The sequence below is a fragment of the Primulina tabacum genome, chromosome 18 (assembly GCF_025594145.1).
Source record: "Primulina tabacum isolate GXHZ01 chromosome 18, ASM2559414v2, whole genome shotgun sequence".
NCBI lineage: Eukaryota > Viridiplantae > Streptophyta > Magnoliopsida > Lamiales > Gesneriaceae > Primulina > Primulina tabacum.
In genome coordinates this window covers 27,869,901-27,895,279 of record NC_134567.1, presented here as the reverse complement: position 1 = coordinate 27,895,279, position 25,379 = coordinate 27,869,901, and the positions used below count along the sequence as shown (strand labels likewise).

Here is a 25,379-nt window from a genome sequence, read left to right as displayed (position 1 = left end):
ATGTATTATATGTGTCAATTAATTATTGATTCAAAAAAATTAATAAAAATTAATATGTTACAATTAAGTACAAAAATTATAAAATCATATAAAAAAAATTTCACAAAAATCTATAAAAATTTCGCAAAAAAATCTAAATGAATCCACATAAATCTGTTTATAAATTTGTGAGATTCTGTAAAAGTCAATAAAAATCTATCAAATTCTTAAAAGTTTATCATTTGAAAAGTAACTCTGGATTGAATACATCCCATTAAAGTAGAAGCTCATCGATACTTCATAATATCTTGGTATAACCTATAGACTATTGATATGATCATCAAGACTAAGCCATAGTGAAGCTGTGACATATAAAGCGAATGCTCCCGCATAGATTTGCACGATTTCGACCACAGGAAATCGATACTCGTCCCAACTAAGGCCACAGGGCCCAATATTATGAAGCCGAATGGATGTTACATTCATCGGATGAGCAATGAAAACAATCAGAATAAAATTTATAAGCAATTGCTAATCCACGAGCAATCTTAAGCGAGTAGACGGTATTTATGATTTTATAATTTTAATTCGAATAAATATTTTTTTAATATATATAATTTATATCATTATACAACGAAACAATCTATTTATTATCAAGTATCAAAATATAGACATGTTGTTAATATTCAAAGATTTGGCTGATTTTAAAAATAATTTGTCATGGTTTTCATATGTTGCTAAAAACAGTTGGTCTTTGATCGGTTCAAATCCTTAGTGAAAAAGTGGAAACAAGAGATTTGGCCATCATCAATTTATTGGGGGTGTAAAAACAAATGTTTCTATTTCGAAAGGATCCAAATATATTTTAATCTTAGTTTAGGGGTGAAAGAGCGTTTATTCGGCCATTGGGAGACACCTTTCGCCCGCCAAGGAGAGTGTGCTCAAAAGCCTCAGTGACCCACCTCGAGCTTAAACCCTAAAACCCTAAACACCCAAATCGACGTTGCAAGACTATCAAGAAAAAGATACTATAAGGAAAAAATGCCTCTGGGTGATGCTAGAGGGCCCAAAAGCGACTCCTCCCGTTTCTGCGGTGTGGAGACGGTGTTCGAAGATGACGTGCCTAACCTCTTCTCCTTCAACCTCCATGGTGGGTTTGATTTTCTGGTTGTTCCTTTGGTAAGTTCTCTGGTGTGCGTATAATTCTTCTCGTTTTTCTGTTAAAGTTGTTTTATTGCTCATTCTTTGGCATTTGTATGTGTTTGCACCCGAACAAGTTGCCTTCGTTTGGTATTGTGGAGGTTTAGGTGTGCAATATGGAAGTTAAGCCCATAATAAAGTACTTGAGCGTGAACTAAATCATCATATGCATACCCAGGTTACAACACACATTATAGCCAATTTGATACCTTTTCAAGGTTATACACGACGAGCTTCCTTCAAGTCTGATAGTACTTTGTCTGAAGCTGAAATATTTGCTACCACATATTGTCACATCTTCTATATGTAAAAAAAAAAATTATTTTTGTGTCCTATTTAGATTTTCCTGTAATAGTTACACAAATTTTGCTGGAAAAAATGCTAGGGCAGAAAGGAAAGGCGTTTTGTTTTGCTTATGAGAGCAGATATGCAGAACATGAAACAGAATTGAAAAAAGTTAGAGAAATGAAATAAAAATCATTTTGAGCAAGTATGGTATTAATCTGAATTAGAACATTATGGTGGTCTTATTTATTCTCCAACAATTTCTTTTAATTGCCTTCTCTAGTAGTCAGGACCTCAATAAGCTCATGGTGGCTAATTAGCCAGTCACACATCAGCTGCATGGCTGTCTTTCTGTGTGAATGGTCAGTAAGCGCACCTAAATCAATATGTTGATGGCCTCTTTTTCACGAGATTTTTGTTCTCTCGCAGAGGTTATTGCCTACATGAACTTGTTGGACATGATGTAACATCTTCCTGAAGAATGTTATATGTAAAACACACTTCGATTGTATAATTGGACTTTTTATAGCAGTTCTTAATTTCTTACGATTTTTTCAGAGTTATATTTTCATCTTACGTTGCTGCCTTCCCCATCGTTATTCATCTCTTCTTACTTTAAGAAAGTAGAAAGATGTGAATAAATTGAGATCTCATTATTGCACAGTACAGGAGTAGAATCTATCGAGTAAAATTTGTATTGATTTACTAACTGTAGTAATTTATGATTAAAATTCTAATCAATGGGATCTTAATGGTGGTCTGCTTGTCCACTTTATGTGGTGTGGTTGCATTTTTGTTATTCTTCAATTGCTAGTTGGCTTGTACTTTGTAATATAATGTATACTACGATAGCGCTTGTTTGACTTGGTATGAATTTATCTTCTAGTATGTGATATTTCACATACGGTTCCTTAAATGTTAACGTTTCATCATTCTATCATGATTTAACATTTTGTAATTGTTCTCGAATGTTTTACTCATTATCTAACAGATGGCATCCTTTTCATCTGTTAATGCATGGTTGAATATTTAATATACTGTTTTGTAATTGATAGCTCATCATAGCAACGTGACATTTAAGATAAAAACAAGCTAGATATTAAATAAAAAAGAATTGTATCTTTATAAATTCTCTTATTGTCAATGGAACTCTTTTTTAAAATTTTACACTAAATGATGCAGATGGAACCAGATTATAGGCCCAGCATAGTAGATGATGACAGCAGTATATCCAGTTGTCTACCCTTTGCTGGTTCAGACTTGGTTTTGAGCCCTTCGCAGTGGAGCAGTCATATTGTTGGTTGTACCTCATTTCTGGCTGCAGTCCTTATCCTTTTTCAATTTCTAAGTTCTATTATCAGTTTTTTCTACCGATCTTCCTCCTGAAGACTCTTGAATGAATGATTTTCACATTGGATATTTTACAGTAATTCTGTCACCTCGAGTAAATTGTTCATTTGCAAATTGAGTATTTACATTTTTTGTTGTGAATTGTTTGTTAAATTTTGCTTTTTGTAAACAACATCAGCTCATGGCGCCACTTGTTATCAGGTAAAATAAGCTCTTGGATTGACTTGGATTCTGAAGATGAGACAATGCGGAAGGATTCCGAAATTGCTTTGAAGCAAGAAATATCTTGGGCTTCTCACCTATCTTTACAGGTGAACTCAGCTTTGTCTGTTGGTCATAATAAAATGAAGATACTGACCAAATTAACCCTGACTTTACATGCCTGTAATGTTTGCTTTTCTCAGACCTGCATAAGGAGATATTTTTATTCCCCTTTCATTTTCTGCAGGCTTGCCTTCTACCTACACCCAAGGGAACTTCTTTTGCAAATTATGCCAAATGTCTGAATCAGATTTTGCAGAACTTGAACAGTATGCAGGTACTGCACCGATTAAGTTTAATGTCGGTATCATATTTAGCTTACCAGCTCGCCAACTTTGTTCTTATTGTTTTCTATTATTGTAAAGTTGTGGCTCAGAATTCCATTGAAGAAGTCTGAGAATGTCACAGAAACAAGGAATCCAGATCATAAGGTGAGTATTTTTCATAGTCTCGCAAACATTTATCTCTCCAAGAGTCCAGGTGGAGATCCATCTTATATTATGTTTCCCATGTACATCTAATTTGGATTTATTTACGTACTGAGATATTCTTGGTGGAATTAGTTTGTTTTGACAACATAAAATGACTCTTTTATTTGGGAATTTCTTTACTCGATGGTCGTTCACGCATTCAGTTTGTGCGATTGGTTGAACAATTAGATGAATTTCATAGTGAATGAAGAATGATTAAACTAAGAATATCTACCTTTTCTTTATGAATTCTGATTTTAATTCACACAATTGGTATCTTACATCAATTTGTTATAATTATCCTACAGGATGAAGCTCATAATGATTCTTGGGAACTTTGGAATTCCTTTCAGCTTCTTTGTGAACATCATAGTCAATTATCAGTCGCACTTGATATTTTGTGAGCTCACATAATATTATGATTCTTGATATTTTATCGATTGACTTTTAAGTATATATGTAATAGTTCTGTTATTTGTATCGATCAGGTCCTCATTACCTTCCGCTTCTTCAGTGGAAAGATGGTTTGGAGAGCCTGTTAGGGCGGCCATTGTTGGTACAAAAGTAAATTTTTTGCTAGAACTTTATGTACATTCACATTTTGAATTGTTATTTGCTTAATTGTTGCATTTATTTGATATTGTAATACTAGTCAGAATAGCCCATGAACTCTTTGCAAGTATAGGAAGGACATTGAAAACTGAGTTTCTGGGAGGTAAATGAAGAAGAAAGGGAGAGAATTTTTTAATTAAAACCACCAAGAAGGCGGATATTTATTAAAGGAAAAAGTTAAGGAAGATTAGACCAAGATCATAGAAAGAAATTAAAGAGCTTGTGACTTGTGAGTAAATTTGAGGTAAGCCTGATACATCAAGTTATGCAAGAGAATGAATGTGTCTATTCAAGGTGCCGTCCACCATCTCATTATCTTTAAGGTGGACTTCAGAAGCAAGAGCATCCGCCATCTCATTATCTTTTCCCTAAATATGAGGAGATATCTGACAGGAGGAGAAAGAGGGGTAGGTGTTTTTCTGCCAATATTGTTCTTATCCTTAGAGGGGCTACCAGCGTTGGTGGGGACAGTTGGATGCTCTTTTCAGGCTTATTTACAGTTTGAGTGCCGCGACATTAGTTGTGCTTGCTTTACTTCTTTGTTCTGTCTTCGGGTTTCCCGCACCAACTTCACCCATGCTATTTGCATAATTAATAAGGAAAACACAAAAATGCTTCAACACAAAAGCTTCCTATCAATTCTTTAGCAGCATGAAGATATCTCACTTTGTAAAGCCTGACAAAAGAGCCGTGCAAAACAATTCTTCTGGCGGTAGCTGCAAGCAATGGGAATTATTTTACCACTTTTCTTTCTTCCATATTTCTTTCTACTGGCTATGGAGTTACAATTCTTGCTGTGAAGTGAACGAACAAAGAGAAATACATGTCATAGAAATATCTCTGTTTCTATACTTATATTTTTTGGTTTTTAAAATTATTGAACTGCCTTTCACTTAACAGACTATTCTTTACTCACTTGCTTTTTGGATTTTCCTAATTATGCTCTTGGTTACTGCTTTTTCAGTCTTTCTTAACCAATGCGAGTGGCTACCCCTGCCTCTCTAAACGTCACCAGAGTATGATTACATCATTTTTCAATCACTCAATTCAGGTAGTGTAGTCAATTACACTGTCATCAATATAAACATGTAATTGTTGCTCATGGAGGCAAATTGTTAAGAACCTCAAAGAGAATAACTTTTTACAATATGGAGTTATTATTTTTATAACTGGTCCTAGTTGAAGGCTTGAAGCCACAATTTTCTGAGGGGGAATTTATTAGAGGTTTCAAATCTGCTCACTGCATAATGTTGTTTTTTATACTTTATAGCATGACTGTATGAATGTTTTATTGTACCATCCATCATAGTTGACTTTTAATTCATATAGATTGCTTCTTGTGGGGATTTTACAGATAGTGATATCTGGTGAACCAGCACACAATTTACCTGTGGTTGCTTCAGGATCGGGTGCTGATAATCATATTGATAGTAAGACTTATGAAACATCATACTTAGTTCATTATTGTCAAAGTCAAAGGCAAAATACCTTGCTCTTTCCCGCCTTGAGTGAACTGCTTGCAGTTCAACATGGTGTTTCTTAATATGTGCTGTTGACAGTTTTTGGTCTCTTGATGAAATTATAACTCAGCAAATGCTTGTAACAATATTTTGTAAAGGTAATCGGAGACATCCTTTAAGACCATACTTGGATTATATTGCACATCTCTATCAAAAAATGATTCCTCTTCCTGAACAAGAATGCTTTGAGGTAATTACCCTTTATCACATGAGATGGCCCGATTTACCTTTCTTATCAAATTCACCAAGTTCCTCGTTGCATCTATCAGGTTGGGTACAGAGATTACCTCCAATCACCCTTGCAAGTATGTCTTAATGTCATTTATGTTTTCTGTCACAATTATACTTTCCAGCTTTCGGTCTTTTATCTGCGGAATCCTGATTACCCAATGGCCTTTTAACTTGCAGCCCCTTATGGATAATTTAGAGGCTCAAACATACGAGACATTTGAAAAGGACACGGTTAAATATAGCCAGGTATGCCAATGATTGCTTGGATATGTTGCAAAAATGTTTCATACTTGTGGGTGGACTTGTTATAATCATCGCATTCGTACCCGATATGTCATTGTGCCTTTGATCCCTTAAATCACAAGAAAGCTCTTCAACTTGTATAAATCTTTTCTGGCTGGAAATTATCGGTGCATATTTTGATTGTAGTGAACTGACAGTATGCTAACGCTTACCTTCAATCCATCAGATTGATCCTCACTGTATATATTATGCCTTAAGAAATTAATGGCATGCCAGTTTGACAATACATATTTGTTTTTGTAAACTGATAACATGATTAACTTTGACGTGTTATGCACCCTCTTCATGAACCCTTCTCTATCAAACGAAAGTAAGTGGAAGAGAGACAAGAAAGAAGAATTTGCAATGGTTCTCTATCAGTTTTATCACTTAACCGAGCAGTTTATGGATTTTTCTTTTATTACGCAGTATCAAAGAGCAATTGCTAAAGCTTTGGTGGATAGGGTTCCTGATGAAAATGCTTCTGCGGTGACAACTGTCTGTTCTCTTACTATATAGTATCGTTATTGTTGAAATACCCATGCATCATTGTAGAACCTCTATGTTTACTCCATTTTTATTTTTTAGGTATTAATGGTTGTGGGTGCTGGACGAGGGCCTCTTGTCAGAGCGTCCTTACAGGTCCGTTCTTACTTTCTGCTGATGCTTTGAAACAGATGGATAACATGACTTTTTTGGCCCTTATATCTTTACTTAATTTGTTTCGCTCCCTGTCCTTGTTTTGCAGGCAGCTGAAGAAACTGAACGGAAATTAAAAGTCTATGCTGTCGAAAAAAATCCAAATGCAGTGGTAACACTTCATGTAAGTTGTAGATTTCTCATCTATTTCATGTTGTATTCTTCATGGAACTATTTTTCATTATCAGATTGTGGCTTACATGTTATGAGCAGATGTTATTACTGAATTATAGCTGTTTAGTGTAAATAAAAATATGCTGTCTAATACTCCTAATGTAAACCACTGGTTACGACAAGTTTTTGTGACCACAATTATGGATACTATTTTTTATGATGCGCTGTGGTAGAAAATCTTCCCCTTGGAATTGCTGTGGAATTAAAACAGAATGTTAATTCTTTTGGAATTAAAACAGAATGTTAATTCTTTTACCTTCAAGTTATTGAAGATTTTGTTTTGGCTCTTCATCTTTTTCCACTTCAGAACAGTTTGAGTAAAGTGTATTGGTAACCCTCCATGTTTCTTGGCGTATTAAAGGACTGAATGGAAATCAGATGAAAAAATCTCTAGCATCACTACTAGCTATAATGTTAATCTAAATGTTCCGTAATTGATGTGATGTTGCTGAAAGATTGAAAAGTCCATTCTGACCACTTAGAAGTACAATTAATGGCACAATACAGCTGAAGGAGCTTGAAATGTTTTGCATTTTTGTAAATTGTAGAATATTCTTAACTGGAGGTATGATGTAATTTCATGAATTGGAAACCATGTTTATTTTGAGCTTTTGCTCCTGCAATTTTTTCTTTGCCCTCCCCTGCATGTATTTTACGTCATTAGAGCTAGTTCATTTTCTCATTTTTATCTTTACTGATAACTTTGAATTTTCGGTGCTGTTGGTTTGTTGCTAACTTTTTCCCAAATTTGATATCTGGATTCAATCCTTGATAGTAGTTATGTTCATGAATGAGATTATTATGAATTATTTCAAATTTATGGAAATAGAGTTTGGTCAAGCTGGAGGGCTGGGAAGATGTTGTCTCCATTGTTTCAAGTGACATGCGAAGTTGGGATGCTCCCGAGAAAGCTGACATATTGGTATGCTGCCAAATAAGTTGAATGAAGATGAAGCAATAAAGCAAACCATTTCTTGTATAAACCTAAGATGCCACTTTGTTGAAATTGTGTGCTCATATTTTTATTCTTAAAAACACATAATATAGGTCAGTGAATTGCTGGGATCTTTTGGTGATAACGAGCTCTCGCCTGAGTGTCTTGATGGAGCCCAAAGGTTTTTGAAGCATGATGGGATCTCAATCCCCTCATCGTAAGTTCTTTTTTCCCGAATGAAATAAGCTTTCAGTTTCTCTATTTTTAATCCATACTCCGGGTTGTAATTGCATTGCCCTCCTGGTTTTCGGTGAGTGGATTTGATATGGTTTCGTGTAAGAAATGTTTGATGCTTGTTTAAGAGCAAATTCTTGGGAGTATCCAAGTCTGGAATATTTGCATCAATGATGCATATCTTATTTTAACTAAAGTTAGCACAAAAGACTTGATTTAATTCCATGAGAAAAGTGACTTGATCGATTCATTAGCAGCTAAAATGCTTCTCTCGTCAAAAATTTCATAGCTCAAAATTTATCATGTATAAAGTCCTTTTGTCTTTGACAGGTATACAAGTTTCATTCAACCTGTGACTGCTTCCAAACTCTACAATGATGTAAAGTCCTTGTCTTGCTGATTTTACTTGTTTGATCGAGTTTTCTTCATTTCTTCATTTTTCCCTCCTTTCTCATGTTTCTGTTTTATTCTGTGATTGGTATAGATCAAGTCACATAAAGATCTCTTGCACTTTGAAACTGCTTATGTTGTCAAGTTCCATCGAGTGGCAAGGCTTGCTCAAACCCAACCAGTTAGTTCTTCTGGATGCGTGTTGATCAGTATTTATAGGGAAGTTTCACTTTTGTAGCATGATTTAGATTGGTGCCGGCCTTTTATTTGTTTACTTCATTTGCTTCAATAGGTTTTCACATTTATCCATCCAGAATACTCAAACAAGAAAAGCAATCAGCGATACAAAAAGCTACATTTTGATATTCCTAAAGACACTGGTTCAGCTTTGGTTCATGGTATGTGAATTTTTAAGTTCTTATTTCACTTTTTGCGATTCAATATCCAGCTTCTTAGTGGGGTACCTAGCATTGCTAGGAAGAGGAGAATTTTATTCTGTTAAGGTATTTTTCTTGCTTTAGGGTATCCTTTGACAAGGAAGGTCATAATTTTATAAAAACTTTGGTGTTTGAATCAATATACAACATTACAGTTTTATTTTACTACGAATTTTCATCTATACAGTTCTTAATTTGAAAGTTTGGTTCTCTGACCATTTCAAAATGTTCTACCTTCTGAAATCCATGGATTATATAACCACATGGAGAAAGTGTAAACAAAGAAAAACAGCTCTATCTTGTTGCATCTGCATCTATCTATATAGCTAGCCACGAGTGCCAAAATTATTGAAAATTTGAAAATAATTTCAATTTTATGCTTTTTGATGAATTTTTTTTACCTCACTGAAAGGATTTGCTGGTTATTTTGATGCTACACTGTACAAAGATGTTCGTCTTGGTATTGAACCGTCGACATCTACCCCAAACATGTTCAGCTGGTAAGGTTATTCTATAGTTTTGCTTATTTTCTGTTTCCTAGCGTCTTGTTTTTCCTTGATTATACTGAATCTTTGCAAAGCTGTGCTTCATAGATGTAAATTCGTGACAGGAGGTTGGGTTTTTTTTTTTTTTTACGACAGGGACAATGACCATTCAAGACTTTCCATTTTAAGAAAATTGAAAAATTGTGTAGTATACGCTGTTCATTTTTTATGTATGTAGGCATGTATGAAAGTGAAAACAGATGCTGTTTACCTTTTTGCCTAGTTTTTTGGATCAAGTTCTAGGCATGATTGAGTTCCTCATTTTGACATAAACAAACAGGTTCCCTGTATTTTTCCCATTGAGGACGCCTGTGTGTGTTCAACCTGGTATTCCTTTGGAAGTTCATTTTTGGCGATGCTCTGGCTCTACCAAGGTGTGCTTCTCAGCCTTGTGTTCGATTTTCTACTTTTTTGGACATGATATCTGACTTTATTGTGTTGAATTCAATTTATTATAAAACGATGGTAATAAAATTTTGGTCCATCTGATGTGACGTGAACATAAACCAGGTTTGGTACGAGTGGTGTGTGACTTCGCCTTCTGCCACACCTCTGCACAACACGAATGGTCGCTCATATTGGGTCGGGTTGTAATCTTGTCACAAGATTTCGTCACATTGATAGTATTGTTTAAACAGCAAAAGATGAGTTGAGACGTCATTGTTGTAGACCAATGAAGAGAGGAAGTAACTTGTAATTGCTTTACATATTCCAGCGGCTCTAATATTAGACCAATGGCCATTAAATGTAGTTGAGGGGATGGTTGGAAGTTTGCTGTAAAACCTTCTTTCTGCAGTCCGATTGGACTAAAAGTCGGACAGATTTCTGTATTTTGGGTTTGACCACATTTTTTGAAGTAATATGAAAAATTTGAATTTCTTCGTTAAAAGACACCATTCCGCCCAGCCCCTGTGTGCATCTATATTGGATCGACCTGGAAATTACACATTTGATAATTGCAAACATCTTAGTATGTTTGGACTTGGTAATTCTTGTTTCGAAATACTTGTGTCCGATGGCCATTACGGTGTTTAGTTGGGTTTCTTGTTTTATCCTGCCACTTCGTGAGAAAATTGAAGCCTTGACTAAGAATCGAGGGACAAATCTATTTTCCCAGGTATGGATCCAAGAGTCTTGCAATCAAATATTTAAGAATAAAAAACATTGTAAAGCTTTATATAATGTTTTGTTAATGGAAAGTTTATTTTCACGTCTCGTACCGTTTTAATTTTAATATTTTTTTAAAAAAAACCCACTTCATTTTCTATAATTTTTTCGAAACAAACACATCACATGTATCACAACTCGATTTTTGAAATAACTAATTTTTAATGTGGACAGTGAAAATTCCCTATTGTTTTCAAATTTAATTTGGGGGAAAAAATAAATTTTTTGAAATAACTAATTTTTAACTTGGACTGAAAATTCTCTATTGTTTTCAAATTTAATTTCGGGGAAAAAATATAAACAAAAATACTTATACGAGTGTGAATATATATGGGCCTCTGTATTTGATAATATCATCTCCTCCAGAAACCCTCGCGGCGTTTAGGAAAGAAAATCGCAGCATTCTTACCAATCATGACTGGCAAGGCCAAGCCCAAGAAGCACACGGCCAAGGAGATCGCTTCCAAAGTCGACGCAGCTACAACCAACCGCGGTGGAGGGAGGGCGGGCCTCGCCGATCGTTCCGGACAGGATAAAGGCGGACACGCTAAACTCGAGTGTCCCCTCTGCAAGATCACTGCCCCCGACATGAAGTCTATGCAGATTCACCACGAAGCGCGCCATCCCAAGATCCCCTTTGACGAATCCTCGCTCAGCAATCTTCACGCCGGAGCCGAGACCTCCAAGCCTAAGCCCGGGGTTCGAGGCAGTCTCAAGAAGTGAAGCTCGATCCCCTCACTCTCTTCTTGGTTGCTGCTCCCTGTTTTACCTATTTCATTCCAAATTCAAAACCAGAAAAAAGTTTCATATCGCTATTTGCAGTTGGCCTATTATGTAGATACTTACATCAGCAATAATTTTAGCAGAGTTTGGAGACTTCTGTGTCACTGAAATGTTATGCCGCTTTGCTTTATCATGTTGTATGTATTAAAACTGCTTATGTGTGGATGAAGTTGCTCTGTTGTGTGTTTGTGCCAGGTGTTGTTCATTATTGTTCGATTTTCAAGATATGTGGACATACTAATGAAGAAAAACCGTCATTCTTGTGAAGAAAAAATTGGACTCGTACATCACAATAAGTGGAACTCGAAAACCTATCGTGGAAATTGGAAATTTTTCTTGCAGTTTCATTAGTGGTGATGCTTTCTTGACTCTAGCATTGATCGTGTGGACATACTAATCTATTTAGGAACAACAGGGGGGACATAGCTTGTATTTTTTCAATGCTTTTTGTGGTTTTAGCGCAGTCCAACAGGTTTAATTTTGCATTAACGAGTTATTCTTTTGCCTATGTGATTGTTATTGTAATTGGAAGGGTTGTTTTAAATACTTTCAATGTCAATTCACAAAATATCGTGAACATCATCGCTAACTTGTCTATATTCTGATTTCGAAATAAGAAGAAGAAAACTGAGTGAGTTGAGAAACTTTTTTAGCTTGAGTTTGTAATTTTAAGAAGTTTTGACTGTCATTGTGCGCTTGGGTATTACTCAAATGAAATCATGAGGTTTATTTCTTCTATATGATTGATTCTCTTATTGTTTTAGTGTTAAGGGCGTTGGGCAAGAAGTTAGATTGCCACGCATTGCCAGGACGAGTTGTCTGGCCTATTTTATAGGAATAGTCTTTATCATGAATCATGAACTGGATTTTAAAAGACTTGGTGATTTCCTGTATTGAGTTTATGCTTTATTTCTGATATGCATGCATCTTCAAAATTGTCGAGACAGTGAGCTTTACCTGGTAGTCGAGGCTTACTGTTTTCCCATAGTTTCTCATCTACGCTGGCAACATATCTGAGCAAGTTTGTTATGAAACTCTAAAAATCAGCAGTTCTATATGAATATTTTCTGGTTTCAAGCTTCACACACATACCAATCAGATATATGATTGTTGAATTTACTACAGATATTTAAGCCGTGGATTGAAAAATCAATATATTTTGTCAGTGTCCTTATAATGATTTTTATAGAGAATTTTGGTCCAGTAAATACATCACGCTGTCTGTTCAAATGTTGGGGACTGTAGATTTAGGCAAACTGTAAACTTTCTTTCGTTGTATGGTTCCAGATCATGGTATCACTCATTGTCACATTATGATATTGCTATAGTGAATGATTGTTTATTTAGATTTCCTCCAATGCTGTATATCTTGCACTTTATCAATTTCATATGTTCTTTTGTTGTGGTTGGTGATGCTGCCAAGTGCTCGGTTTGAGGTCTCCCGTGTCTGTACCAATTGTTTATATTTTTTACATGCTACAGACATTTTCATTATCTATTTTATGGCGTTGAGCTAATTTATTATTGTTATGTTTGACATAATGGTTTATTTTGTTTCTTTGATGGGATGATGATTTGTTTTCGACTCCATGAGAAAGGTGTTTCTTGTTATGTTTGACAAGAGTGGTTTATTTTGTGCGAGTGAGCATGTATGGAACTTCTTTCTTGTTTCCTCTTCAACTTGATTCTAATGGTCTGAATGAGTCAGAATTAGTTTCTGGTGCCTAGAAAATATAGTTCTGGGTTCTGAAGGAAATCTTGTGCACTTTTTGATACGTGGTGACTGAATCCTTATTCAGACGTCAAGAAATAGTGGAGGAATATGAACTGCGGGGCTTAATAATTTTGTATGCTTGCTTTGTTCTTCATTCCTTGAATTGTTGGGCCTTGCCTTGCGCCAAGCAATTATATAGCAAAAGAATGTGATTGCATGTGAACTAATCGAGCAATCAGATGTGTTTCATGCGACTGCAGAGACAGACACGCCTGCCCCGTGTGTTGCATGTCGCTCATCTAATTGTTTTTGTAGCCAAATGTGTGCCTGTAACGTAGGGCTGCAATCAAGCTGAGCTTGACTCGAAAAAAATTTCAACTACTGGAGCTCGAACACCTCGATTTTGAATTTATTTTAAAACGATTTTTTTTAAAAAAATATAATCAATATATATATATATATATATATATATATATAGACACACACACATACACATACAAGCTCGAGTTTTGACCGAACTTGAGAGTAGCTCGATTCGTTTTCACCATCTATTCTACATTGAGCTATAGAATACAGTAATCGAATCTTGTGATTCCTTCGTTTGGTAAGATTGGATTGAGGAATTGAGTTCAGATGTGCAAAATTTGATTTCCATACAGATGGTTTATAAAATTTACTCAAATAAACAGATCAAGAAAGATACCAAGCACAGGAGGGGCTGTGTTAATATTTCTCTGTTTTCCATCCTTCAGATCAGTTAGAAAATTGACGTTTTTTTACATCGTCTTTTTTTTGAGACGTTTGTGATGTTTGTTACAACTGAATATCGAATCCGAGATTTCGTCTCATTACATCTGTTTTCTTTTATTATAAACACTAAAATCAAATACTTTGGTACGATAATACAAATGAAGAAATTAAGTTGAATCTCATCTACTTACTCATATGCCATATATAGCTAGGCGAATAACAAAAATGGCCATAAATATAGATGGGAGTAGTTAGTTATATACACACACAAATACATATATGTATGTATATATAGTACAGTCTTCGTGTACCTAAACTTCCGTTCAAGTTTCTCGCTTTACCACAACTATTCCAAATCACCCGCCAACTAATTATACATTACAAGCGCAACAAAATTATGATTATCCAACTAGAGAATCAATCACACTTGTTATGTGAATATTATGTAACTCATGATATACTATGTATTTGAATCAAGAGTAGGTTTCTTGTGAGACGGTATCACGAATCTTTATCCGTGAGACGGGCCAACTCTACCACAAAATACGACCCGTGAGATCCTTGAATCAAATACATTCAATCTATTATAGTCTTACATAAATATGTGTTCTCAAATTTTAATTTTAGTCAATTATAAATGTTTTTTGGATAATTTTAGTCTTTAATCCGACGTCGTATTGATGTGACATCATTACGAAGTTGATATGACACCGACGTTGTAGTATTACATTAACACTTGAGATGAAAAATGACTGACATTGCCAAAAAATCAGTATATAAAGTATATTCTAACTGAAATTTTATAATCTAAAAGACCAAACATACATCACAAAACTATTTTACAATTTTCTCGGAAAAAAGCAGAGTTAAATAATTAGACAGCTACGTGGAATTAATAAAATTCCATTAACTTTGCATGGCAAGTGATTCATTCATCTGTCCCATTATTAATCAGTAAACACTATATCTCTCCCTCAATACCACACACAAATATATACATACAACCACCGTTTCTTCCATATTTATTATTTATACATATAATTTCTCCTGTAAATACATATCCTTTAATGTGATCAAACAGTATCAATCAAAATCTTGAAAACCCTTATCTAATCGTCAGGGTTTTCAATTGATTGATACTGTGACATAATATTCCTGCAGAATATTGAATTTATGAATCATCAAGAAAGCTGTGTGTGTGTGTGTTATATATAATGTGTGACTTTACAATTTATTAATCCAGATTGTTTTTTACCTTTTGTTTTCCAATTCCTATGGTCGATTTCAAAGATTGATTTGGTGATCATGGAGTCGAATCATACCGGCGACAGCTCTAGATCATCACCATCAGCTCCGTTAATCAACAGAAATCAAGAAATATATCATAGGCCGTCTTCGTCATCATCGTCATCGTTTCACGTAGATCAGCATGAGAATATTGTTTTGACAAATAGGGGTGGCGGCGGAGGAGGCGGAGGTGAGCGGAGTAACATGATGATTAGCATCGCAGAGAGGAGGGCCGCGAAATGTGGTTTCAATGTTCGGAATATGAACGTGCAGCCACGATTCCTGATCAGGACACCACACAAGCCACCTCCGCATTCGACGTCACCGTCGACGCTGCTAGGCTCGCCGTATTTCACGGTGCCACCTGGAATTAGTCCCTCCGCCTTGCTCGACTCCCCTGAGATGCTACCAAATGCTCAGGTACCAATTATCATACCTCTTTATTTTTCAAACATATATAAAAGTACTTACAATAACGTATGTGCATGGAAAATATTTGTAATCGATATTTAGTTTTGTCAGTTCGTGTAACCAAAATTAAGGTAATAGTACTACTCCTTAAGCAAGTGAGTTGGCTTCTCAAAAGATTTGTGCAAGATCACTTATCCAATTACTAAGTTTAATAAAATCATTACAAGTAATTCATATGCAAACGACATAAATATAGAATTTGTTCAAGAAATTAAGTGTTTGAAAATCTGTTCAAAAATCAGAGTTCAAGCTCCCAGAGAAATTTGAAACTTATTTATAATATGTTGCTAAGATACTTGAAGTGTTTGAAATATTTCTGAAATTTGCAAACAAGCAAGCCGTTGATTGTGAACAAGGGCTAAGTACACTAATTTGGATGAATTTTGGTTATGTGTATATATATATATATATATATAGGGGGCACAGCTATCTCCAACCACTGGAACCTTTCAATTTCCATCACCTAATCACGACAGATTAAAGCTGAAATGGAAACTTGCTGCCAATGGGAATACGGATCCTTGTTCAGTGGCCAACAATTACATAAGGCCTCACAACAAAGTACGTACGTAAATATTTATATGTGCAACTGATCTATGGATTACGGATGTTTCATAGTTTCGTTTACTTTTGTAATGAAATGAATTCTTGGCGCATGCAGGCAGTTGAGGAATACTTTGAACATCCAGTGGATTTGCAAGAAAATAAGAAAAAAGAGTGCCTGGAAAAGCAACAGAAGGGGGCATATTTTCCTAAAGAAGTGACAGAAGATGGGTACTACTGGAGGAAATATGGCCAGAAACATGTGAAAGGGAGTGAATATCCAAGGAGTTATTACAAATGCACCCACACAAGCTGCCTGGTCAAGAAGAAGGTGGAGCGATCCCACGACGGCCATATTACAGAAATCGTGTACAAGGGCTCTCACAATCACGCAAAACCTCAGCCGTTGAAGCGGTTTGGTGTCGATGTACTGGAGATCAATAATGAAATCGCGGGTTCAACGTTAACTAGGAATATAGGGTTGGATTCATCGGCTGGTCCGAACGGGGCCGCGTACACTTCTAATCCATCGATTCAGAGTACTTATAGTTTTAAATCTGATCCACTACCTACATTGATGAAAGATTTCGAAGCTCAAGAATTTAATGTCGTTGAGGATCAAGATGTGGAAAGCACTGAAAGCATATCCTTCCATGATGACGACAATGATCAGAACGATGAATCTGATTCCAAAAAAAGGTATGGACGATAACCAAAAATATATGGAGTGTTATATATGAAAAAGCAACGCTTCATTTGTTTATACCTTTTAATATCGAAATATCAAACCACATGCATTTCAATATTGGCAGGAAGAGGGAGAGCTTTTCGATTGAGACAAATGTATCGAGGTCCACTCGGGAGCCACGAGTTGTCGTCCAGATAGAGAGTGAGATTGATATTCTTGATGATGGATATCGGTGGAGGAAATACGGACAGAAGGTTGTTAAAGGAAATCCTAACCCGAGGTTTGTAAATTATTTGCAATAATACACACATTGCTAGTGTAGCTGATCAACAATATGTCAAACATATCATATTTTTTTGCATTTTCTTGCATGCAAATACAGAAGCTATTATAAGTGCACGAACCCCGGTTGTCCTGTGCGGAAGCATGTTGAAAGGGCTGCAAATGATTTAAAATCTGTCATTACAACATACGAGGGGAAACATAGCCATGATGTGCCTATGGTGGCGGTGGCAGCAGCAGCTTCGACCAGAAATACGGGCACGGGACTTGTCCTGGAAGCAGATCATCGGCTGCCACGAGCTCCTAACAGCGTTTCGGATTTTTTTTCATCAGCAACCTCGAACAATGTGTCGAAACAAAGCAAGCAATTAGTTCAGCATCTTCCTCCGCCATTGTATGATTTCAACAAAACAAAGTCATTCATCTACAATTACAACGATCATAACCTGATCACGAGGTCTAACTCCCATACGGCTTCAACTACAACTGGGAATAATCTCCTCAACTTCGGATCTTCTTCGGCTAATTATCCAGTGTCCTTTCCTCCATTTCACTATGGCTCTCTTCTAATGAATGGAAATTTCATCAAGAACTATCCCACGAATTATACTAGTCTTTACCCCATAAGTACTAGTGCAACACATTTACCGGAATATATGTCGACCATGAATCCTATTCAAGCTGCCGGATCAGCTGTCAATTGCGGCAACTTTCATATCGGAAATTACGGTCATGTAGCTTGTAATCAAGGGCAGGAAATCAGAGAATGCCATGGAAAAGTTATGAAACCGAAGGAGGAGAAAAGGGATGAGGGTGATCACATATATGATGCTTGTCTATCCATTCCTAATCATGGTAATGGAATAATGTAGACACAATCTTCTTTTTTTGGCTATATTTTTCCTTTCAATAATTTCTTTGTTTTCATTTTTCATTTTCTGCCCTTATATCCCCAGCAAAATTTATGGTAGGAATGATTTATTTTCTCTAGCTCTTTTCTTTCTTTCAATATGTATGCAGTGAGCTGGTGATGAAAAGCATGAATTTGAACCCATTCAAGATCCTAATTCCTTCTACTTTCTCTTCTTTTGTATTCATCGTCACTACTTCCTTTACTCAAACTAAATTATGAATAGGTCTCTTGTAATACGGTCTCACGAATATTTATCTGTGAGACGAGTCTACACTATCGATGTTCACAATAAAAAGTAGTACTCTTAACATAAAAAGTAATATTTTTTTATAGATGATCTAAATAAAAGATCTGTCTCACAAAATACGACTCGTGAGACCGTCTCACACGAGTTTTTGCCCTAAATTATATATACTAGCAAGTGACGCACGTGATTTATAATTTGTCGATCATATTATTTATAAAATATTTATAACAATTTTATCTTCAATTTATTTCGTTAAATTTAATTTAAAATCTAATTCCTTAACATTGTATGAAACAAATGTTAAATAGTGTGAATCAAATAAATTATTTAAAATCAAAACCAAAAATTCATCTTTAAATCATTTTTTTTTTCATTTATGCCTTTATCAATTAGATTTTAATTGAAGCTCAAATTTATCAATATACAATTATATAACTGCTATACAATGTTTTTTTAAAAAAAAAAAACTGCTATCAAAAGTCATGAAACTAAATAAATATTTATTTAATAATTATATAAATTTAAAAATTAATTATCTTTAATGATCTCCATCGTGTCTAGTTATAATTAATGTGTTCTTTCATCTTCCCTGTCCAAAATTGAGATCAAATTAAATATTTCATCAAGAAATAAATATACATTAATGGGAGAATTAAAATTTTAGAAATTAATTTTGTACCAATATTTGAATTGAACATAATTAATTAAAAAAGGTTTGAGAGCCCAAAACCAATGATCAAAATAAGAGTACTCTCAAATAAATATTTATTTATAAATGGAAAACTCTATTCTATATAAAATTTTTCATCTCACTTAAAGTCTAATTATTTCTAATTTTTAATCGATAGTTTATTCTTAGATTAATTGCCTTAATTACCATAATAAACCCAAATAATCATGATTTAAGTACCCATTACAAATGTCCTACCGATTGAAACTGTCCGTATGCATTGTGAATAAAATGTTTACAAATTTAAAAGATTATACTAGATAAAAACTTATTAAAAAAATTAAACTATAAAACTATCGAATTTACAAGATTGTCAGATAACTAACTAATTAATTAGTAATCAATACTAGTAATTAGTATTAAAATTAATAATTGTAAAAAAATATTTTAAACTACTAATAAGCAATATTTACTATCAAATTTATATTTACATATTTACTCGTATGCCCTATCTAAACATATGACTTTTACATTTATATCCTTATATTTTATCTGCAACGTAAAATAAAAAGACAAAGTTGTAAATTCACAGGTTAGCACTTTTAGGTAGATAATAATAGAGAGCCTAGTAGGTCTCTTGTGAGACGGTCTCACGAATTTTTATCTGTGAGACGAGTCAACCCTACCGATATTTACAATAAAAAATAATATCTTAGCATAAAAAGTAATACTTTTTTCATGGATGACCCAAATAAGAGATCCGTCTCACAAAATACAACCTGTGAGACCGTCTCACACAAGTTTTTGCCAAGATAGAATAGTAATCTTCTCATGGTTAGAAGAAATTTGAATCTTATAGTGCAGCTGCTCCGATTTGTAAGTAGTTGTATCATGAAAGATGTATCTTTCGAAATCCATGAACATTTTACGAATAAAGAGTTTAATTTTTGCCTCGACTGCGAACGATTAAACTATATTATATTGGCCTCGAAAAATAAATCTAACCTTGTAATTCGAATTCAGCACCAATCTTAAAATGTTGTTGAACATAGATAGATACACGATCACAACAATGCAAAAATGATTTACTATTATTAATGTTGAAAACTTTATGTTAATATACTTTCATATGTAGCTCTCAATATTAAGTTGGCAAATTATCCTAATTTATATAATTTGCATTATCCCCTTCAAGAATTAATTTTGCATATTGAATACCCCAAATTACTAGTCTATTTAATTTATGTCAGTATCCAAGATATAATTTGAGGATTTATTGTTAAGGCATTGAATTCAAAGGGTCAAGAAAATATTATATGGTTGTAATTATACCTTTTTTTGGATTTCTTTTTGGGGGTTTGTACTGAACATTTGGAAACTATTTTTAAAAGTTGCTTTAAAAAAAGTAGAGAGCCGTCAATTCAAGGCTGAAAATCTCCGTTAAAACCAAAAGTAAAATAGGGCGGCGGCCACCTTTTGGTTTTTGTTTTTTTCAAAAATAACCAACAAATGGACCAAAGTTGATAGCGACAGAAACATTACATTGCTCAAACTGGTAAAGTAAGCATACAGAAATGGAAATTTGCAGTGTGGCCACAACTATTATCGACAGCATAATATTTAATATAAAAATATCTGATAAAATGGGCAGGTCGATCGATGTACACACAAATTCGAATAATAAACAGGAAGAGTTGGATACTACAAAATTTTCCCAATTCTAACCACACAAAACAGAAAGAATGGACCATTCCCAGACACTCTAATACTAGTCGGGTCCAACTCTCCATCCCCCCCAAAAATCTCACACAAAATATAATATAATCATCGTAAATATAAAATGGTCCTAAAATCTTATATCATTTATGGGTTTTTTTTTTTTTTTGGGGGGGGGGGGGGGGGGGGGGGGGATGCATATTAATAAAGTAATAGATGAAAAAATGCCACCTTTATTTCTTAACTTTACTATCTTTTTTGTCTTCTTTGCCGGGCACATACCTGGGCAAGGTCAGCAGAGTGTTTACCCGAGAGACGCCTTCAAGAGCCAACCACTCTTTTCCCGTTTCGATATTCACCATTTCGTCGCCTTCTGCTGCTTCTGGACCTTCCCCATCTCCATATTCATGTGCCTCATCCCCCCCGGTTCTGACCGTACCAGAACGGTTCAGCCCAGTTGGACCTTTTTCCGGTGATGGGATATTTTCCTTGGATTTGGATATCGAGCGTATGGTCTCGTTTGAGTCGAGGAAAAGGCAAACAACAGCACAGTCATCGACCTTGGAAGTTGGATACTTGGAACGCCAACACCTCACCGCCGACTCCACAAGAGTCCGAGCCGCGTATGAACGTGTGGGGCAGGAAGCGACAATGTCCACCACTTGTTCGTTCGAAAGAACATCCCAAATCTACAATACACGTACAAATCGGATCAACTTTTACCTTTTTTCTAAAAAAAAGTAAAATATCATTAAATTAATATAGGATACAACCTTGTCATTCTAGCACGACCAATTCAATCGTTAAAATCCAAGGCATGTAGCACAAACGCATCTCTTTGAAAATTAAAAGGTCAATCAATGGTAAAACAACTCCAAGCAGAGCACTAGTAGTCAGTAGACAGCAAAAAAGGGAACATCTAAGCAAAATAGACAGAAAAACACAACCTTACATGCCACAACAAAACAACTAGACAGGTGAACGAGAGACTGAAAAAGCAAACAAAGAGATAATAGGATGACCCTAGAAGTAAATATAAAATTGAATACTGCAGTTTGGGGGAATAAATCACTAGTCCTTACCCCATCGGTTGCTAATACTATGAATTCATCCTTATCGGTGACGCGCCTGTAAAAAATTTCGGGCACCGAGATAAGACCAAAGTCCTTGAGACAAAAATCACCAAATGCACGTGCCATAGCAAGGCCAGGAGAGTCATTGTTTGGCAGCCACACTCTTGAAACCTCAGGTTCATCCTGAAGGGAGAAAACACGTCCTTTACATTTGCGTATCCTCTCTTCTTCAGCTGTAACAGAGGTATGAATAGAATCAAGAATATGATGGAGAAGCAAGCAAACACACATATACAGAAAAGAAAAGCAGAAAACTTGGTATTTGTATTGACATCTCCACTAAAATCCAATGATTATAAATACAAGTGATTGACCTTGGAAAGATAAAGGGGAGAACAGCGGATTTACAAAATTATTTTTTTTCAAGTCTGCCCTACAAGAAAATTCCAAAGTGCACAATTTTAGCAGGAGAATTGGCTGAAAATTCGGAGTTGGATAGGAACAGAATGAGAAGTAATATTTTGTGCTACAACCAATATTATGGGAAGAGGAAACAGCCTTACCTGGAAGATTAGGTTTTAGATCAACAGTCAATTGGACTCCAAAAAGTGCATTATTTTCATCTCTCGTACCCAACACAGCCCTTGAGTCCCCGACATTTCCAATAACAAGATCCCGGCCCTACAGAAGAACATATGAATTGCAGAATACATTGAAAACAACATCGAGAATCACTTCTAAATTTATCAGGTTGTACCCGTTTCACCAGAGTCACAGCCGTTGTTCCACTGCAGAAGCAATCAATATTTGCATACATTCTCAATTCCCTATCCATTACCTTAAAAGCCTTCAGAAAAGAATCTTTCAATGTCTGAAAGACTTCAGAATTCTTGCCATATTCATCAACATCAATAGAAGCTCTAGCTTCCTCATCAGCAGAAACAGAGGAATTATCTCCAGTGCCTAAACTACCAGCAGTATTTAAACTGACCTCTCTAAGAACTTCATCGCTTTTTATATTAACTTCCCAGTGTGCACTTAGCTTAAGAGGAAGAGAATCTCGAACTTGCTTTGCGACCATATGACCGTAAGGACCATGCCCATCAAAAACCCCACAGAAAACCGTGTCTGTCCTTGAGCCAAAGTTCTGGATATCAATCTCAGAAAAAATCAGAGAAAAGAAAACTTACACCAGTAACTTCAGACAATTGGAGCACTAAAAGGACTGAATGACCATAGAGATGATGTCAGTTTAACTAAGATAAATAAGAAAACATGATGATAAAAAATTTAATCCGCACTAAAAGATTCAACATTAGTTATAGGGAACATTATTATCGGTTTTTAAATTGGATGAGATAGCACAAAACCAACCGGACTTGTAACAAACTATGAGATCTACAATTTCACTTCTTCAAATCCAATAATCACATATCCTTCTTTTGCCACCTCAAAAAAATCTGACTAGTAATTTAACAGCCCCTGAGGTTGGCATCTTGAAACTTGGGTCTATCATTTTATGCATGCAGTAATGGATTTGTTTAAGAAAATATGCAAATGAAACCAGAAAGCAGCAGTTTTCAGCTGAGTATAACATCGTCCAAAAGCTACAAAAAAAAAAAAAAACGAAATTTTGGAAAAAAATAATGGTGAAGAGTTCAATACAATGACTTTATTTTCACAGAAAATTATGGTTGAACAGCACATAAAAAGATTATGGCTGACCTCTCAAGTTAAAGACAAAATTACCAGTGATCCTACAAACTACAATATACCTCAAATCACTATAGACTTGATCTTTCTCAGTTATCTTTAAATCTAAATATCAAGGTAAGGATAAAATGAGCTAACCTCCCAAACAATCATGGCATCTTGATTGGTTCCTTTTTTTCCCTGCTGGGTAAACAGTGAAGCAATCTCACTCGAACCATTCAAGAACAGCCGCCCAGGCGTCCGACGAAGTTGTTCTTCCGCCCTAAAATCAAAGGATGAATTTCGAGAGCCTAGTCTCCTTTTCGAGCCCTTCCTCTTTCTAACTCCAATAGGAGAACCAGGAAGAGGGCTGCCCCTGCTTTCACCGGACAAGCAGGACCCCATCCTTAGGGCCCTGATTATATTCAGGATGCACTCCAGACCAGCCAAGCAGTCACACTCCCTATTCTCCGTGACTGGATCCGTCTCAAAAATCCAAGACCAAAATCCTCCAAAAGGTTCTTAGGTTTCCCTAAATCCTATAATCAACCCAGAAAATACGACCCTTATAAAAAAAATGAATTTCAGCGAGAAAATAAGCTGATGACGATATTATACAGTTTATCCAAGCAAAATACACTCATTCATTGGGAAAAATTCAGGCTTGTATTCAATACAGTGGTAGAAGAACAAGCTTCCAACCTATAACAAAAACACAAACTTCCAATTAGCCTTGTTTATTACTAACTTTTATAAAAAGAAGACCTACGCATAAAAGAACAACAATCACAGAACAAGAAACTAAATACGCCCTTATCTTTTTGCATGTAAAAAGGCAAAAAGATTGAACACAAAGAGCCGAAAACAACCAAAACAAGGAAAAAGAAAGAGACAACACAGATCTGGAATAAAATTGAGAACCTTTAAAGCTTTTGTGTTGATGAAACGCACTTCAATCTCTTAACGGGGCCCCATATCCAAAAATAGTCTGAACTGGAGATCAACAATTAAGAACCCACTTAACATAAACCTTCCAAAACCGGACACTTCAATAAACTTGCAGAAATGGACCAACAAAAATTCGATCTTGGAGGCAAACAGAGGAAACCCAAAAAGCTCGACAGTTGCTCAAATATCAATAGATGAATCGCAAGTCAGCACTTCAGCCCGAGCTCTTGTATTTTATTTATTAATTTATTTACTTTTTATCCCAAGAATTGGTCTAGATTTTGAGAGAGAGAGGGGGACAGTCAAGTGGTGCCTCGAAGGTAAAAAACGGAAGGAGGGATTGAATTAAATGGCACGAAACAAAGAACACCACATAAAAAAGAAAAGAAAATAAAAGATGAAAAACAAAGAGCGGAGTCAGAGAATTGGGATCGCAAGAAAGCCGTCGATAAGACCACCTGGTTAAAGAAAGAAAAGAAAGAGAAGACTTGGTCAGTGTGTGTTTCTGTGTGAATACTGTGAAACTACTCAGCCACTCATTATCCATTTTCATCACACACACATATATACATATAGGCTCATATATATTTAACAGATGTTCAAATATCTATGGAACTAATTATAGATAAATTAGTAGGAAGTCACTTATTAAAAGTAAAAAATTTATAGTGGAATCAAATAATATTTTTATAATTACTCATTTATGTTTTTTTAAGTTAGAATTTTTATAGCTTTTGAGAATTTATATCCAAAACTATCTAATTTATTTTTTTCAGGTCTTCTTTACTTTTCTTTCTCCTTGGTTATATTGAGAAAATATTTCCCAAAATTT

General features: G+C 35.2%; 4 protein-coding genes across 6 annotated transcripts; 3 read left to right on the top strand and 1 right to left on the bottom strand.

Annotated features, from left to right (window-relative positions):
- The first annotated feature begins 906 nt into the window (after positions 1-906).
- Positions 907-10,480, top strand: LOC142532903 (protein arginine N-methyltransferase 5-like). 2 transcript variants are annotated; one of them, XM_075639447.1, is made up of 23 exons: positions 907-1,158; positions 2,647-2,764; positions 3,016-3,125; positions 3,263-3,352; positions 3,441-3,506; positions 3,854-3,945; positions 4,034-4,109; positions 5,122-5,208; positions 5,512-5,587; positions 5,776-5,867; positions 5,947-5,982; positions 6,086-6,154; positions 6,620-6,688; positions 6,779-6,832; positions 6,939-7,013; positions 7,893-7,985; positions 8,111-8,214; positions 8,562-8,610; positions 8,716-8,802; positions 8,914-9,019; positions 9,471-9,558; positions 9,884-9,977; positions 10,114-10,480. In XM_075639447.1, exons 1-23 carry the CDS (start codon positions 1,021-1,023, stop codon positions 10,195-10,197), a joined length of 1,953 nt encoding a protein of 650 aa, XP_075495562.1. In that variant the 5' UTR covers positions 907-1,020; the 3' UTR covers positions 10,198-10,480. The 2 variants fall into 2 exon arrangements, with proteins under 2 accessions (XP_075495562.1, XP_075495563.1); XM_075639448.1 differs by lacking the exons at positions 907-1,158; positions 2,647-2,764 and adding an exon at positions 2,785-2,932.
- Positions 10,481-11,109: 629 nt separating this feature from the next.
- Positions 11,110-11,745, top strand: LOC142533720 (protein METHYLENE BLUE SENSITIVITY 1-like). The gene has a single exon (XM_075640586.1). The coding sequence runs from the start codon at positions 11,185-11,187 to the stop codon at positions 11,491-11,493; it is 309 nt and encodes a 102-aa protein (XP_075496701.1). The 5' UTR covers positions 11,110-11,184; the 3' UTR covers positions 11,494-11,745.
- A 3,242-nt stretch (positions 11,746-14,987) lies between these two features.
- Positions 14,988-18,203, top strand: LOC142533975 (uncharacterized). Its single transcript, XM_075640917.1, has 5 exons — positions 14,988-15,724; positions 16,193-16,336; positions 16,437-17,017; positions 17,131-17,286; positions 17,389-18,203. Exons 1-5 carry the CDS (start codon positions 15,323-15,325, stop codon positions 18,158-18,160), a joined length of 2,055 nt encoding a protein of 684 aa, XP_075497032.1. The 5' UTR covers positions 14,988-15,322; the 3' UTR covers positions 18,161-18,203.
- A 2,814-nt stretch (positions 18,204-21,017) lies between these two features.
- On the bottom strand, positions 21,018-25,090 carry LOC142532538 (putative protein phosphatase 2C 33). 2 transcript variants are annotated; one of them, XM_075638819.1, is made up of 6 exons: positions 24,521-25,090; positions 23,759-24,301; positions 22,665-23,054; positions 22,471-22,588; positions 21,917-22,140; positions 21,018-21,523 (listed from the first exon to the last, which is right to left on the bottom strand). In XM_075638819.1, the coding sequence occupies exons 2-6, from the start codon at positions 24,002-24,004 to the stop codon at positions 21,068-21,070; spliced, it is 1,434 nt and encodes a 477-aa protein (XP_075494934.1). In that variant the 5' UTR covers positions 24,005-24,301; positions 24,521-25,090; the 3' UTR covers positions 21,018-21,067. The 2 variants fall into 2 exon arrangements, with proteins under 2 accessions (XP_075494934.1, XP_075494935.1); XM_075638820.1 differs by having other exon boundaries at positions 23,759-24,138.
- Positions 25,091-25,379: the final 289 nt, after the last annotated feature.